The 18,218-nt window shown below is 31.9% G+C and overlaps 2 protein-coding genes across 2 annotated transcripts; both read right to left on the bottom strand.

Moving 5' to 3' along the window:
- Positions 1–7,822: 7,822 nt before the first annotated feature.
- Positions 7,823–10,085, bottom strand: LOC143085243 (uncharacterized). The gene has a single exon (XM_076261483.1). It carries the CDS (start codon positions 10,062–10,064, stop codon positions 8,685–8,687), a length of 1,380 nt encoding a protein of 459 aa, XP_076117598.1. The 5' UTR covers positions 10,065–10,085; the 3' UTR covers positions 7,823–8,684.
- A 758-nt stretch (positions 10,086–10,843) lies between these two features.
- LOC143085242 (uncharacterized) lies at positions 10,844–15,582 on the bottom strand. The gene is made up of 2 exons (XM_076261482.1): positions 15,490–15,582; positions 10,844–13,105 (listed from the first exon to the last, which is right to left on the bottom strand). Exon 2 carries the CDS (start codon positions 13,083–13,085, stop codon positions 11,706–11,708), a length of 1,380 nt encoding a protein of 459 aa, XP_076117597.1. The 5' UTR covers positions 13,086–13,105; positions 15,490–15,582; the 3' UTR covers positions 10,844–11,705.
- Between the last annotated feature and the right edge of the window lie 2,636 nt (positions 15,583–18,218).

Genomic DNA, 18,218 nt, shown 5'->3' with positions numbered 1-18,218 from the left:
ATAAATATCTTTGTGTTTGTAAAACTTTTCTGATTGGGCCCCACTAATATTCCTTGACCACAGATTACAGACCCAACAAATTCAGCTTCCCTATCCTCATTTATAGACATATACGTCGACTACAGCGGACATCCGAATCCGAGTCTATTACAAACGAAATAAATTCAATTCTGAAATTTATAAATATTCCTCAATTTAAACAACAATTTACCAACTTTTTCTGCGTATAGAGTATTAATTTCTGAACTCAAAGGATATTAACAAGATTGCAGCATCTTCTCTTTGTAAAACGTCTTCAGTGTATGAGCAAAAAATCAATGAGCCAGGATTTTGTGAAAAGTAAAATCACAAAAATACTAAACTCAAAAATGATCATAGAACAATAACACAATGACGGGATGTATAAGCACAGATCTACGTCATATGTATCAAAGAAACACAAAAATGCATATAGACAAATCACATTAAATTTAGCAACAATGAAAGGTAAGAATACAAAGATTATGATAAAACAATAACACAATGACGGGGTGTAAAAGTAAAGAGTCACTTCTAATGGATATCACAAAAAAAAACCTTGTATGTTACTGTCCCAAGTCAGGAGCCTGTAATTCGGGGCCTTTTATAGCTGACTATGCGATATGGGCTGTGCTCATTGTTGAAGGCCTTGCGGTGACCTTTTGTTGTTAATTTATGTGTCGTGTGGTCTCTTGTGGAGAGTTTTCACATTGGCAATCATACCACATCTTCTTTTTTTTTTATATAAACAGTAAAAGAAATATACACGAATACAATAAAAGAATACTATAACACGTTATTTAGATGATAAACAAAGGACATGTTAATTGATACTTATATTTTTATGTATCATGAATACACCATATTATCCATTCATTGTATTCGACAATTTTCAGCATTCAGTAACTGTATGATTTGGTTGTGAGTGTTGAATCTGATGTACAATTAACCCCTAAAAAGAAGGAAAATCAACTAGTATCAAATCTTTAAATCTTTAATTTTGTAAAATTGTCTCATTATACGCAAATTAACAGAAACATATTGTTAGCACTGAGTTTGTTAGCGCAACTCCTCATAAACCATAACAGTTTTAGATCGGATAAAACAGCTGGAAGTAGATCTGAATTTGAAAATTGAAAAGACAATTCATGATCAGATTTCAAGACGCGCGTCTGGCGTATTTTAATCCTAGTACCTTTGATAACTTTTTTCTAATCAATATTTCCTCCTACAATTGGTATATACCTAACAGGGCTTATAATTGGCTGAAGCAAATTCAAACATTACTGAACGTAAGTATTTACATGCTATAAACATTTATACAAATGTATTAATACATACTAGTATAGACCCTTATGTAGACCTTTTGTTCGGAGGTAATGCTGAAAAGGCTTTCAGGATAATAAGCTAAGATCTCCAGGAGCGTAAACTATCGACAAATAAATATCTTTGTGTTTGTAAACTTTTCTGATTGGGCCCCACTAATATTCCTTGACCACAGATTACAGACCCAACAAATTCAGCTTCCCTATCCTCATTTATAGACATATACTTCGACTACAGCGGACATCCGAATCCGAGTCTATTACAAACGAAATAATTTCAATTTTGAAATTTATAAATATTCCTCAATTTAAACAACAATTTACCAACTTTTTCTGCGTATAGAGTATTAATTTCTGAACTCAAAGGATATTAACAAGATTGCAGCATCTTCTCTTTGTAAAACGTCTTCAGTGTATGAGCAAAAAATCAATGAGCCAGGATTTTGTGAAAAGTAAAATCACAAAAATACTAAACTCAAAAATGATCATAGAACAATAACACAATGACGGGATGTATAAGCACAGATCTACGTCATATGTATCAAAGAAACACAAAAATTCATATAGACAAATCACATTAAATTTAGCAACAATGAAAGGCAAGAATACAAAGATTATGATAAAACAATAACACAATGACGGGGTGTAAAAGTAAAGAGTCACTTCTAATGGATATCACAAAAAAAACCTTGTATGTTACTGTCCCAAGTCAGGAGCCTGTAATTCGGGGCCTTTTATAGCTGACTATGCGATATGGGCTGTGCTCATTGTTGAAGGCCTTGCGGTGACCTATTGTTGTTAATTTATGTGTCGTGTGGTCTCTTGTGGAGAGTTTTCACGTTGGCAATCATACCACATCTTCTTTTTTTTTTTATATAAACAGTAAAAGAAATATACACGAATACAATAAAAGAATACTATAACACGTTATTTAGATGATAAACAAAGGACATGTTAATTGATACTTATATTTTTATGTATCATGAATACACCATATTATCCATTCATTGTATTCGACAATTTTCAGCATTCAGTAACTGTATGATTTGGTTGTGAGTGTTGAATCTGATGTACAATTAACCCCTAAAAAGAAGGATAATCAACTAGTATGAAATCTTTAAATCTTTAAATTTGTAAAAGTCGTCTCATTATACGCAAATTAACAGAAACATATTGTTAGCACTGAGATCGGATAAAACAGCTGGAAATAGATCTGAATTTGAAAATTCTAAATTTGAAAGAACATGTTGCTTAGCTTGGTTAAAGCGTAGAAAAACAGCACAGACAAAAATGCACGTAAATTGGATGTAACATTTACAAAATTACATTATCGGATGAAAATGCAAAAAATAAAACATTAAAAGGAGAGTGAAAGGTGAGACCAAGAGCAGCTCTTATTAACTAGTTATGAGTTTTGTATTTTGATAAAACAATACATATGACTTACATCTGTTTTCTAAGGTAGTCGTAATCATATTTTCAACATTTATATGCCCCAAACTTTTAATAGGTTAAACATATGTTAAAATTCTGTACTACCACTACCTTCACATTGTGTCTTCATCATAATTCAAGGCCTTCGCTATTGATGTTCTTTTTTTGTATTGGCAATATTCTCAAGTTTGTCTCTATGAGATGAAACTCAGAGACCACATCTGGGAATCAATAAGTAAGCGAAATGAAATATTTATGAATGTTATTTACTTCCCAATACGAGACGAGAGGCTTGCGGCCAAAATGCTAGAAAAGGCAAAAAATAATAAAACAATTGAATAGGAGATGTGATAACAACATACTATCAAAAGTGAAGCTGAAGTGGAATATCAATAAAGCTTAACATTACAGTGAGTCAGTTGAAACATCTTTGAAATGTTCTTTGTATAAATGATGTTCAAACAAATAATTCATGTTTTGAACTGAAACTTTACAACATCAATATAGAGTGGTTTATAAGGTTTAGTCTCATGCTTTTTCCAGCTTTAATTCACCATCGTGAGAAATGACTAGAATCATTAGAAAAGAAAACAAACTGTTGTTCACCTATTCTACATGATGCCCTTTCCATAACAGTTTCAGCGTCGTAAACATTATTATTTGGTGGTTCATATTCCAATATCTTATATTGGACTTCAAAATAGACTTTCTTTTCCTCCCGTTTAATTGTCTTATGCTTAAATATTCCACAAAACGCAAAATGGGTTATGTCGCATGTTATATATTTTTCGCCAAGTTCTTTTATCTCTAAGATGACAGCATCATGCCACAAGTTCCAGTAACTTTCCCTCATTATATTTCCCTTTTGAACATCTGCTGCCTTTTTTTTCGGACTAACATTTACATCTAATTATTGTTTGTTGATTTCAAAGCACTGTTGATTCATTATTCCATGTTTAAGTTGCATCTCATTCCTTATTGTTTCATCACGCATCTCCCTGAAACCACTTTTCCTAAACAAACTTCTGATTAATCTATATCATGTGACTTGAATACTTAAATATAAAAAAGAAGATGTGGTATGATTGCCAATGAGACAACTATCCACGAAAGACCAAAATGACACAGACATTAACAACTATAGGTCACCGTACGGCCTTCAACAATGAGCAAAGCCCATACCGCATAGTCAGCTATAATAGGCCCGATAAGACAATGTAAAACAATTCAAACGAGAAAACTAACGGCCTTATTTATGTAAAAAAATGAACGAAAAACAAATATGTAACACATAAACAAACGACAACCACTGAATTACAGGCTGTAACGCAAGATGTTGCAAAATGTTCGCAATTATTATCAAAAAGATCATATTTGTATTTCCCGTGCGTCCCTTTATTGACAACTAAAGTCTCGGCTCTTTCGATAATTTCTTTTGGTGCAAACGGCCTCACTCTGTAAGCTATGACACGACGATTTTGATTTGCAAAATTGAATGATTTTTGTGATTTCCTAATGGTAGCATTTTTGCTAAGAAAAACACCTGTTGCTGCTCCTAAGTTTGTCGCTTCTATTATTTCAAACAGTTTGTTCGGAAGTTTTGTTACCACAATTGCGTGATGATCGTACAGTTTACAGGCAAAATCGATATGATCTCCTTCTTGAATTTCACATGCAGAGAAAACTGGAAATGCCTTGACACATTCAATACAACCGCTCATTTCTGATAATTCCACAGAACTTAAATGTAACGCAGTCGTGTTGTCGGCTGTACTTTGAATTGTTGTAGTAAATCCGGGGTCATCTTCATTAGGGGATTCATTGTCTTTATGATTTGCATCTACAGATGATTTGTCAATAGCATTTTGAACAAATGGGGGTCGCATATTCTTTGTCGGGGATGTGACAAAATGTGTTCAGGAACATGTATAATGCGTGACAAACTCTAGTCAGGTGTGTTAAGCAATTCTTTGCCAATCGTTGTTTTTCGATATGAAGTATTTTTCTCATGATTGAAAGATGTTGTATTCTAATCATTCAGAACGCTTGTTGATAAAACTGTTTGTCATTGACAGTGTTAGTTACTAAAGGCTTATCCATGTCACAAGTATAGAAATGTTTCTTCGTTAACTTCCAGCACTTTGCAGATCCTGTCGTTTACATGCTAGGATAACCAAAACTCAACTTACGCTTAATAGTTAACACAATGTCATCACAAGATGAATTTTGTCCGTTATAACTTGTTTATTATCTAGACCTACAAATTAACTATACCGATTAGATAATTAAAGCCTACTTACAATTGGTAGCCATTTATTTTTTATGTATTATAACTCAGAATCAATTTTTGCTACCCTGAATTCATAATTATTCTTTAGATTTACAAATTTAAATAATCAATGAATTACATAAGTTGTATATGTTTTTGTATGGAGAGATTGCCAAATATCAAAATTACATATCCACGAAAAATACAACTTTTTGTTATGCCACGAAAATAGATACCCATGATAATGGATTAATACACAGAAGTATACTATATCAATTGAGTAATTTGGGAAAATATTATACTTTCATTTGCGTACCTGAGAGATATATAAAGATGTTTTCACCCAGAAACTTTATGTTTCCTAGGGAATTGCCCATTCAAAATATGACTTTTCGAAGGTACACAAATTTTTACATCTCTCTAAATCTATAGTTTTTAAATAATTTGGAAAACGAAAATCACTATACTATCGAATTTTAAAACATATTACAGTGAATTTGTATAATCAGTGATTGTGTAGAATTCCTGAAATCTCAAGGATAATGCAGAATCACTGGTTAGTTTAGTGATTATATAATCACTAAAAATTTCAGAGATAAAGTATAATCACAAGAAAAAAAATCAAATTATGCATAATAACTGAAATGAAGAATTAGTTTTATTTGAAAAAATGAATAAAATTCAATAATTCATTTTACAGAATCATATCAAAACATCATTGTACACATAAATTGTAAAATGTTAAGCACAATTTCTCGAAATGATAATCTTAATATATTACAATGTTAGGCACAATATATCTAATTTTAATGATAAGCACAATGTATTAAAATAATAAGCACAGTATATAAATATATTAGAATGTTCGGCATTATACACAATATTTTGAAATGTAAAGCACAATATTTCTAGAGAAGCATTTATTTTTACAAACTAAATTTTAATGCATCGACAACTGCATGTTTGCCCTGCTATTTTTGCATGCACATTTACTTGTTTCTAATAAACAATTAACAGGGCCCGATGACCATATAAGCGATGCAAACATAAATATAGATAAAAAATAGATTGAGCATCCTCATGCTGTTGGATTATTCTAGGTCTATTTAATCTTTTATTATAGATGAAAAATAAATATTTATCATCGTTTTTTCCTGTATAAGAATAATTGTCTGTGGATCGAATCAGACAATCAAATGATATACCTTTGTTTAACTTTCAATGTTGACCTTTTTTTTACTTTAAATAACTTTACACATACAATTCACGTGTTATCCATCTCAAGCTGAGGGGTAAATTTAAATTAAAGTTCACTTAAATAAGGGTTCAATCAGGTCTTTTAGCGTATTTTGACAAAATTGAACCATACTGGCTGCTAAAAGCGAATTAATATTTCACTATGTGCATTTCATTAATGAATGAGCAAAACAATTTCATATATTGAATTTGTCAATATGTAGCTAGTACTCCTTTAATGTTTCGTTATGATGCACAGTGCATATATCTATACAATATGGTTTAAAGTAAAAATTGGAAGACACATGCATGTATGACAGTACATAGAATCCAAAGTAACAAAAATGATGATAACACACTGATTTGGGTAAAAGGGATCAATCTAAATTTTTAGTGATGAATCGGCAAATAATGAAAGAGATACTTAACATGTGAAAGGATAACTACTTAAAGATGTTGTATTACGTCTGAAGTTTTTAATTCTCTCAAGATGCTCTTTTTTGTCCGGACCCCTCATTAAAGTTCAAATAAATACATTTTTCATTATTTTTCAGCACTATATGAATAATCTCATCATAGATACAGCTAAGGTAATCTATAGCTATGCCTGAGGTAGAAAAGCCTTAGTATTTCAAAAAATTCAAAAATTTGTAAACAGTAAATTTATAAATATAACCATATCAATGTATCAATGACAATTCATGTCAGCACAAAAAGTGCTGACTACTGGGCTTGTGATACCCTCGGGGAAATAAATCTCCACCAGCAGTGGCATCGACCCAGTGGTTGTAAATAAACTCATCATAGATACCAGGACCAAATTTAGTATATACGCCAGACGCGCGTTTCGTTTACAAAAGACTCATCAGTGACGCTCGAATCCAAAAAAGTTAAAAAGGCCAAATAAAATACGAAGTTGACGAGCATTGAGGACCAAAATTCCCAAAAGTTTTGCCAAATACAGCTAAGGTAATCTATGCCTGAGGTAGAAAAGCCTTAGTATTTCAAAAAATTTAAAAATTTGTAAACAGTAAATTTATAAATATAACCATATCAATGACAATTCATGTCAGCACAAAAAGTGCTGACTACTAGGCTTGTGATACTCTCGGGGAAATAAATCTCCACCAGCAGTGGCATCGACCCAGTGGTTGTAAATAAACTCATCATAGATACCAGGACCAAATTTAATATATACGCCAGACGCGCGTTTCGTCTACAAAAGACTCATCAGTGACGCTCGAATCCAAAAACGTTAAAAAGGCCAAATAAAATACGAAGTTGCAGAGCATTGAGGACCAAAATTCCCAAAAGTTTTGCCAAATACAGATAAGGTAATCTATGCCTGAGGTAGAAAAGCCTTAGTATTTCAAAAATTTTAAAAATTTGTAAACAGTAAATTTATAAATATAACCATATCAATGACAATTCATGTCAGCACAAAAAGTGCTGACTACTGGGCTTGTGATACCCTTTGACTTTCCAACAAAAACTGTCCCAAAATTATAAACTTATAAGAAAATTACTGTGGTCTACACAATAGATTAATAAAGTATTTATTTTGTTTTGAAAAAAAGACCTGTATTGATTTTAAGAGATATATCATGCTATAAAAGAAGAAAATCAAATGAATGCATTTTTTTTTTAATTTCATTTTGAAAGTTGCTCATATGTTTTTTAATACGTATTCAAGCGTTCAAACCTTTCAGATAGACAGTTACTTATGACTATGGCCGGCCCTTTAATAGCTGACTATACGATATTTTTTTCTCATTGTTGAAGGATAAACGATGCGTTGCATTTGCTTTTATCTTCGTCATCTTGATTTTGGAGGATAGTTGTCGTCTCAATGGTAAACATACTACATCCTCCTTTTTTATAATGTTTTCTTAAGTCGTACTTCTTATCAAAAAACACCCTATATAATTTTAATCGTAAATGACAAAAAAACATAGCTGAACGTTGAACGTTCTTCGCAAACAAAAACTTGTTATAGATATAGGAAGATGTGGTATGAGTGTCAATGTGACAACTCTCCATTAAAGTCATAATTTATAAAAAAAAAATAAACCATAGGTCAAGGTACGGTCTTCAACACGGAGCCTAGGCTCACACCGAACAACAAGCTATTAAGGGTCCCAAACATTACTAGTGTAAAACCATTCAAACGGGAATGTTTATTTGTGTTAATCATCATGAACTTATTTATAAAAGAAGTATTCGGTTATTTAATTCAAATCAGTGAATTTATCCATACCATTGCGAAGTTATTGAGGCACCATCTTGTGCATGGATAAAACAGTTTAATTTACAATATTGAATTGTCTGACATTAGTTATCATTTATTTTACTCCATGTGCATTATGACTTTCTGAGATTGTTTTATTATACATTTTATATAATCATTCTTTTTCTAGTTTCAGTTTACACCAGCGAGCAAAATGACTTGAGTCATTCGAAAAGAATACAAACTGCTGTTCACCAACTCTTCTCTTTGCTCTCTCTACGACAGTGTCTGGATCATATATGTGGTATTTCGGAGGTCCATATTCCAACATAGCACATTTACCATTAAAATTAATTTTTAGTTGTTCTTCAATGATTTTTCTATGTGAAAAAAATCCACAGAACGCATAATGAGCAATGTTACATGTAAGGTTAGACTTATTGATATTGTTAACGCTTAAGACAACTTCTTCGTGCCACAAGTTCCAGTAACTGTACCTAATTATGTCCCCTTTCTTAACATCTTCCGCATTTCTTATTTGTGTTAATTTCACGTCTAATAATATTTTGTTTATATCGAAACATTTTTTACAAATTATCCCATTTTCGTATTCCTTTTCATTTCTTTTCATTTCATTGCTTATTCCTAAAAACCCACTCTTGAGAAACAACCGACCTGTTAATCTAAATTTCGTCACCTGAATACTAAATTTTCTTCCGGTAACGCAATATGTTGCAAAATGTTCACAATTGTTGTCGAAGAGATCATATTTATATGCTTCACTCTTTCTTCCACCATCACAAAAATCCCTAGCACGTTCAGCGGTATCTTTTTTTGAATGTTGCCTTATTCTGTACGCAATGACACGAAGATTTTGTTTTGCAAAATCAAAGGATTTCACTGATGACCCAATACGAGCTTTTTTGCCAAGGAACATGCCAATAGCCACACCTGAAATTGTATTTGTAGCCTCTATTATTTCAAATTTCTCACCTTCAAGTTTTGCAACAACTATCGCATGGTGATCATATATTGCACCCGCAAATGCAATATGATCTCCTTCATCGATTTCATCGGATGAAAAAACAGGTATTGCTTTAACACATTCGATACATCCACTGATTTCAGTAACTTCTTGAACACTTAGTTCCAGATCGGTACTAGATAAGCCACCTTCACAGTCTTCTTGCTTGACTTCGGTCATATGCTTTTGTTCAGAAACAATGATATTGCTCAAATTGTCATTAACTTGTTTTTCGTTGTCTAATTCTGTTATAGTATCTTCCGGCTTTATGGTCAAATCAGATCCGTCAACTGTGTTTTGTCGACGCATAAATTGTTCACGATTTTTGATAGATAAAAAAGAAGGAGTCCGTTGTAAAAACGATTGATCAAAAGATGTACTTCTATGAATTCTCGTCGATGAGCTAATTTCAGATTTATCAATGTCAGTCCTTGTTGTAATATCATCATTGATTTCTGATGACAACTCATACTTTAATGGAATATCAACGGACGAACATTTTTCAACGGTCTTATCGGTTGGAGCCGTCATTGATCAGCGATGATTCATACCTATTTCGAATAATAGAAAGAAATTTGAAATATAAGTGAATGAATAATATTCAAAGACATGATCATTAGCAGATAAAGATTTGTCAGATTTATCTTGAATAGTTCGTCTTCAGATACAAATATAAAACAATATTAGTGTTCCAACTAAATGTGTTTATATTTTATTTTGCAGATTTCGACAGAAGATAAAAAAAAAAAAGAATACGCTATGAAAGAATTCAAATGTTTCAGAAAAGATATCTTTCTGGAATATATTAGAATCATTGATTAACATTTCTTCTTTAAATTCTAAAACTTTTTGTGCTGACTACTAGGCTTGTGATACTCTCGGGGAAATAAATCTCCACCAGCAGTGGCATCGACCCAGTGGTTGTAAATAAACTCATCATAGATACCAGGACCAAATTTAATATATACGCCAGACGCGCGTTTCGTCTACAAAAGACTCATCAGTGACGCTCGAATCCAAAAACGTTAAAAAGGCCAAATAAAATACGAAGTTGCAGAGCATTGAGGACCAAAATTCCCAAAAGTTTTGCCAAATACAGATAAGGTAATCTATGCCTGAGGTAGAAAAGCCTTAGTATTTCAAAAATTTTAAAAATTTGTAAACAGTAAATTTATAAATATAACCATATCAATGACAATTCATGTCAGCACAAAAAGTGCTGACTACTGGGCTTGTGATACCCTTTGACTTTCCAACAAAAACTGTCCCAAAATTATAAACTTATAAGAAAATTACTGTGGTCTACACAATAGATTAATAAAGTATTTATTTTGTTTTGAAAAAAAGACCTGTATTGATTTTAAGAGATATATCATGCTATAAAAGAAGAAAATCAAATGAATGCATTTTTTTTTTAATTTCATTTTGAAAGTTGCTCATATGTTTTTTAATACGTATTCAAGCGTTCAAACCTTTCAGATAGACAGTTACTTATGACTATGGCCGGCCCTTTAATAGCTGACTATACGATATTTTTTTCTCATTGTTGAAGGATAAACGATGCGTTGCATTTGCTTTTATCTTCGTCATCTTGATTTTGGAGGATAGTTGTCGTCTCAATGGTAAACATACTACATCCTCCTTTTTTATAATGTTTTCTTAAGTCGTACTTCTTATCAAAAAACACCCTATATAATTTTAATCGTAAATGACAAAAAAACATAGCTGAACGTTGAACGTTCTTCGCAAACAAAAACTTGTTATAGATATAGGAAGATGTGGTATGAGTGTCAATGTGACAACTCTCCATTAAAGTCATAATTTATAAAAAAAAAATAAACCATAGGTCAAGGTACGGTCTTCAACACGGAGCCTAGGCTCACACCGAACAACAAGCTATTAAGGGTCCCAAACATTACTAGTGTAAAACCATTCAAACGGGAATGTTTATTTGTGTTAATCATCATGAACTTATTTATAAAAGAAGTATTCGGTTATTTAATTCAAATCAGTGAATTTATCCATACCATTGCGAAGTTATTGAGGCACCATCTTGTGCATGGATAAAACAGTTTAATTTACAATATTGAATTGTCTGACATTAGTTATCATTTATTTTACTCCATGTGCATTATGACTTTCTGAGATTGTTTTATTATACATTTTATATAATCATTCTTTTTCTAGTTTCAGTTTACACCAGCGAGCAAAATGACTTGAGTCATTCGAAAAGAATACAAACTGCTGTTCACCAACTCTTCTCTTTGCTCTCTCTACGACAGTGTCTGGATCATATATGTGGTATTTCGGAGGTCCATATTCCAACATAGCACATTTACCATTAAAATTAATTTTTAGTTGTTCTTCAATGATTTTTCTATGTGAAAAAAATCCACAGAACGCATAATGAGCAATGTTACATGTAAGGTTAGACTTATTGATATTGTTAACGCTTAAGACAACTTCTTCGTGCCACAAGTTCCAGTAACTGTACCTAATTATGTCCCCTTTCTTAACATCTTCCGCATTTCTTATTTGTGTTAATTTCACGTCTAATAATATTTTGTTTATATCGAAACATTTTTTACAAATTATCCCATTTTCGTATTCCTTTTCATTTCTTTTCATTTCATTGCTTATTCCTAAAAACCCACTCTTGAGAAACAACCGACCTGTTAATCTAAATTTCGTCACCTGAATACTAAATTTTCTTCCGGTAACGCAATATGTTGCAAAATGTTCACAATTGTTGTCGAAGAGATCATATTTATATGCTTCACTCTTTCTTCCACCATCACAAAAATCCCTAGCACGTTCAGCGGTATCTTTTTTTGAATGTTGCCTTATTCTGTACGCAATGACACGAAGATTTTGTTTTGCAAAATCAAAGGATTTCACTGATGACCCAATACGAGCTTTTTTGCCAAGGAACATGCCAATAGCCACACCTGAAATTGTATTTGTAGCCTCTATTATTTCAAATTTCTCACCTTCAAGTTTTGCAACAACTATCGCATGGTGATCATATATTGCACCCGCAAATGCAATATGATCTCCTTCATCGATTTCATCGGATGAAAAAACAGGTATTGCTTTAACACATTCGATACATCCACTGATTTCAGTAACTTCTTGAACACTTAGTTCCAGATCGGTACTAGATAAGCCACCTTCACAGTCTTCTTGCTTGACTTCGGTCATATGCTTTTGTTCAGAAACAATGATATTGCTCAAATTGTCATTAACTTGTTTTTCGTTGTCTAATTCTGTTATAGTATCTTCCGGCTTTATGGTCAAATCAGATCCGTCAACTGTGTTTTGTCGACGCATAAATTGTTCACGATTTTTGATAGATAAAAAAGAAGGAGTCCGTTGTAAAAACGATTGATCAAAAGATGTACTTCTATGAATTCTCGTCGATGAGCTAATTTCAGATTTATCAATGTCAGTCCTTGTTGTAATATCATCATTGATTTCTGATGACAACTCATACTTTAATGGAATATCAACGGACGAACATTTTTCAACGGTCTTATCGGTTGGAGCCGTCATTGATCAGCGATGATTCATACCTATTTCGAATAATAGAAAGAAATTTGAAATATAAGTGAATGAATAATATTCAAAGACATGATCATTAGCAGATAAAGATTTGTCAGATTTATCTTGAATAGTTCGTCTTCAGATACAAATATAAAACAATATTAGTGTTCCAACTAAATGTGTTTATATTTTATTTTGCAGATTTCGACAGAAGATAAAAAAAAAAAAGAATACGCTATGAAAGAATTCAAATGTTTCAGAAAAGATATCTTTCTGGAATATATTAGAATCATTGATTAACATTTCTTCTTTAAATTCTAAAGGATATAAGATAAAATAATATCGTATAAAAAGACAAATATTTACATAAGACAGACGTCTTTCATCAGGGTTGATATTTTTCTTTACAATTAACAATGATACAATCTTAAAGCCACAGTCTCGGTCACTCCAACCGCATGAAAGTCCTTGTAGATGAACAGAACAACGGAGGATTTCCAGGAGAAAGAACTTGAACAAATGTCGATAAAGGAAAACCATTTCCTTCTCATAATTATAATTCAAAAAAAGAAATAGTTATCATTTAAGATTATTCATTTGTGATATAATTGGATGTTTATTTACATTTTTTCATGATTAAATTTTGCGCTCAGCATACACATTGTATGATCTATAACGTTAAAAAAATGCATTAAATTCAAAACTACCTTGTGACATTGTATGAAAGAATACAAAGGCTTCGCTGATGCATTTTAAAGATCATCTATGACGAGAATGATAAAAGAAAGATATTGAATGATTGCCATGGAGATATCAACCAAATACCAAGTAATGATAAAGTTTGCAATTATAGATAAACGTACGGTCTTTACTAATGATCAAAATTGTAAAGTCAGCTCTACAATTCACTCACTACGAAGTTTACGTACATTTTTATCTTTTTCACTAAAGACTTAATCTGCTGATATATGATGTTACGGTTATGTGTTATCAATTTACATAACGGCAAATTATAAAACCTCGAATTGTTAGTCTGTAAGAAAACCTATAAAATTTCCACATATTTCATCTTGGCTAAATTGGAGCTTTGCTAGCCTGTGCTTTTTGGGTACGGTAAATTTCCTTATACGTTTTGAAAAATGTATCTAAAAAACGATTTATGTTTTACACTAGACATTCGTATATTTCTTTTAGCATAACATTTGAAATCTCTTCACTGACATAAATATCCAATAGCCTTCAGTAAAAAGGTTTTTCCAGCTCTTTGTTGTCTAATATTTCCAACGTTTCAATTTTGATAGAAACTAAAACTCATTTCATTCAGCTGTCTTTTCTCAAACTTTAACCAAAACAAATGCCCACAATATGGAGAATTTGTAATATCTATAAACTTGTGCTATTGAACAAATGGCTGAAATTGAATATTTGGACTTTCAATGTTTTTGAAAGAAACAAACAAAATACATTTCTATGTTTGTATATTTATTGTATTCGTTAGAAGATAGAAATAATAAACTAGATTGTTAAAAAGAACAAGTATAAAATTCAATGATCATAAAATTGTTGGAAAGACTACGGTAAGCTATGACTACGACTGGCATACAAGTGAGATGTTTGGCGCTATTTAATCCACCATTTTCTACATTTGAAAATGCCTGTATCAAGTCTGGAATTTGACAGATATTGCCCATTCGTTTGATGTGTTTTATCATTTAATTTTGCAATTTGATTTGGGACATTCCGTTTTGACTTTCCTCGGAGTTCAGTATTTTTGTGATTTTACTTTCTATTGAGGGGGAGACAATGACATAAACGGTTTATATTGTGAAGGAGCATATGACTGTCATAAAAAATCATATCCCTGGTAATTACAACTGAAATAAATGATTCTTCTGCTGTAGGAGCTTATAAGGTTATTTTTAAACACAGTCATTCATATCAAATGTTAATAGTAAACCTCAATGATGTTTGGATGCACCAAAGGAGAGCAAAATTTTATTATGAATGTAATTTTTTTTGCATCCTTAATTTTCTTCTATTTAACTAAATCAGAAAACAAATTTCGTTCCCCCCCCCCTAAATAGAAAATATAAATTATCTCTTTTGTTCTGTGACTATTTTTTTCCAGTTTTTGAAACCATATCTATATTTCAACCTTTTGAATGACCGATTTTTTTTTTCAATTTCTTAAAGATTTGGAAAGCTACCATTCTCCATAAAAATGGAGAGCAAATCATTGTTTGAAAGTTCTAACATTCTTCATAGGGCAATACAGACTTATAAATTTGCCAGTTTTACTGGTTAACAGAATCCTATTCTACTACATAGTAAGAAAAGACCGCGGATGCTCCATTTTGGTTGATTTTATAAAGATTGTTTTGGTTATGGCAATAAGTTGCATTAAAGCACGTACCTTTTATCTCTATAACAATAAAGATTCCTTCCAAACTTCTTAAAATTCTGTATGTATCACCTGACAAAATGGCGTTTTTAAAATTTGTTTACACTAGCTACTTGAACAAAATTCTATATTTAGAACAAATGGAAAACCATGACTGGTAGTATACCCGGAAGCCAAATAATGACCTGATTAAACAGAGAAAACCCCTAATTCGGAACATTAAAACATGATATCGTTATTAAGATATATTCTGAGTGTTTGGGAATATAAGAAGATTACAGGAGTTAGATTTTACCGTACCATATGTTGCGTTTACAGTATTAACTTGATTAATTTTCACTCATTCATTCATTCATTCATTCATTCATTCATTCATTCATTCATTCATTCATTCATTCATTCATTCATTCATTCATTTATTCATACATTCATTCATTTATTCATTCTGAGTGATTCATTTATTCATTTATTCATTCATTCATTTATTTATTCATTTATACATTTCATAATTTTTTCATTCATTCATTCATTCATTCATTCATTCATTTATTCATTCATTCATTCATTCATTCATTCATTCATTCATTCATTCATTCATTCATTCATTCATTCATTCATTCATTCATTCATTCAGTGACTGACTGTTCGTCAATAAAGACCTCATTTTTCAGGTTTTTATGCCCCACCTACGATAGTAGAGGGGCATTATGTTTTCTGGTATGTGCGTCCTTCCGTCCGTACGTTCGTTCGTTCGTCCGTTCGTTCGTCCGTCCGTCCGTTCGTCCCGCTTCAGGTTTAAGTTTTTGGTCAAGGTAGTTTTTGATGAATTTAAAGTCCAATCAATTTGAAACTTAGTAAACATGTTCCCCATGATATGATCTTTCTCTTTCTAATGCCAAATTAAAGTTTTGACCACAATTTCACAGTCCACTGAACAAAGATTAAAAACAGTGCGAATCTCAGGTTAAAGTTTTGGTTAAAGTTTTTGGTCAAGGTAGTTTTTGATGAAATTAAAGTCCAATCAAATTGAAACTTTTTACACATGTTCTCTATGATATGATCTTTCTCATTTTAATGCCAAATTAAAGTATTGACCCCAATTTCATGGTCCACTGAACAAAGAAAAAGATAGTGCGAAGCTCAGGTTAAAGGTTTGGTTAAAGTTTTTGGTCACGGTAGTTTTTGATGAAGTTGAAATCCAATCCACTTGAAACTTAGTACACATGTTCCCTATGATATGATCTTTCTAATTTTAATGGCAAATTTAAGGAATTGACCCCAATTTCACGGTCCACTGAACATGTAAAATGATAGTGCGAGTGGGGCATTCGTGTACTTTGGACACATTCTTGTTTTTATTAATAATTCATGCAACCCTGCCACATTTTACTCCTACTAATATATATACTTTGTACGCGTTCTAATGCAAGTTTTCACATTTTAGAATATATGTAATCTATTTGTGACTGTTACTTTTATCCTGCATTCACGTAAGAAGGCCTTATTGTTATTCTTTTGTAAGTGAATCCACCTGACATATTTGAATTAATCATTTAAAAAGGAAACTTTTTGCGGACGTCCAATGCGATATATAAGAAAATTTTACTTTTTCCACCTGATACTTCATCTGCATTTATAAAATGTGACCGTCATGTGTATATTGATGAACATTTGGGTATTTTGTACATAATGAAAAATTATCTCATTACGAATATGTAAGAAAGCCTGTAAGATTCCCATTGATTTTGTTTTGGCAAAATATGAGCTAGTACTTGATGCAATTCGAGTACCTTGATGCAAATTCCCTTATACTTATGTTGAACAGACTTTCTGGCATGTCAGTTAACTGTTAGTAGTCTGTTGTTATTTATGTATTATTTTCATTTTGTTTATTTTCTTTGGTTACATCTTCTGACATCAGACTCGGACTTCTCTTGAACTGAATTTTAAATGTGCGTATTGTTATGCATTTACTTTTCTACATTGGCTAGAGGTATAGGGGGAGGGTTGAGATCTCATAAACATGTTTAACCCCGCCGCATTTTTGCGCCTGTCCCAAGTCAGGAGCCTCTGGCCTTTGTTAGTCTTGTATTTTTTTAATGTTAGTTTCTTGTATACAATTCGGAAATTAGTATGGCGTTATCACTGAATTAGTATATATTTGTTTAGGGGCCAGCTGAAGGACGCCTCCGGTTGCGGGAATGTCTCGCTACATTGAAGACCTGTTAGTGACCTTCTGCTGTTGTTTTTTCTATGGCCGGGTTGTTGTCTCTTTGACACATTCCTCATTTCCATTCTCAATTTTATTTGAGTAGAATATTTATAGGTTTTAGCCATTAATATTTCTTACGTTTTCCTCTTATAGTTGACGCTGTCCCCTCAGTTTTAGTTTGAAACCTGGATTTGTTTTCTGTCAATCGATTTTTGACATTCGAACTACTGTTGCCTTTCCTTTATTTAAGTTTCAGATTATATTCATTGGTCACAAACTTTCACCTCAGTTTCATTAACAATCCAGTTTATTGTTGTCCTCTTCTAATGCAATAAATAAAATCAATATCAAAATCTAGGATTGTGGTTCCAAAACAAAACATGCATGAAATGTCTCAATATTTAATTTCAGACATTTTTAGATTGAAAGTTTTTGACTGTAATAAAAAAATATTTTTTAGGTGTGTATATTTTTTATATATATTTGGATATGAACCTTATTACATGTCTGTGATCAATGGGTATATTAT

The sequence above is a fragment of the Mytilus galloprovincialis genome, chromosome 8, assembly GCF_965363235.1.
Source record: "Mytilus galloprovincialis chromosome 8, xbMytGall1.hap1.1, whole genome shotgun sequence".
NCBI lineage: Eukaryota > Metazoa > Mollusca > Bivalvia > Mytilida > Mytilidae > Mytilus > Mytilus galloprovincialis.
Note: the sequence above shows the minus strand (reverse complement) of the source record. Positions and strands in the feature narration are given on the sequence as shown.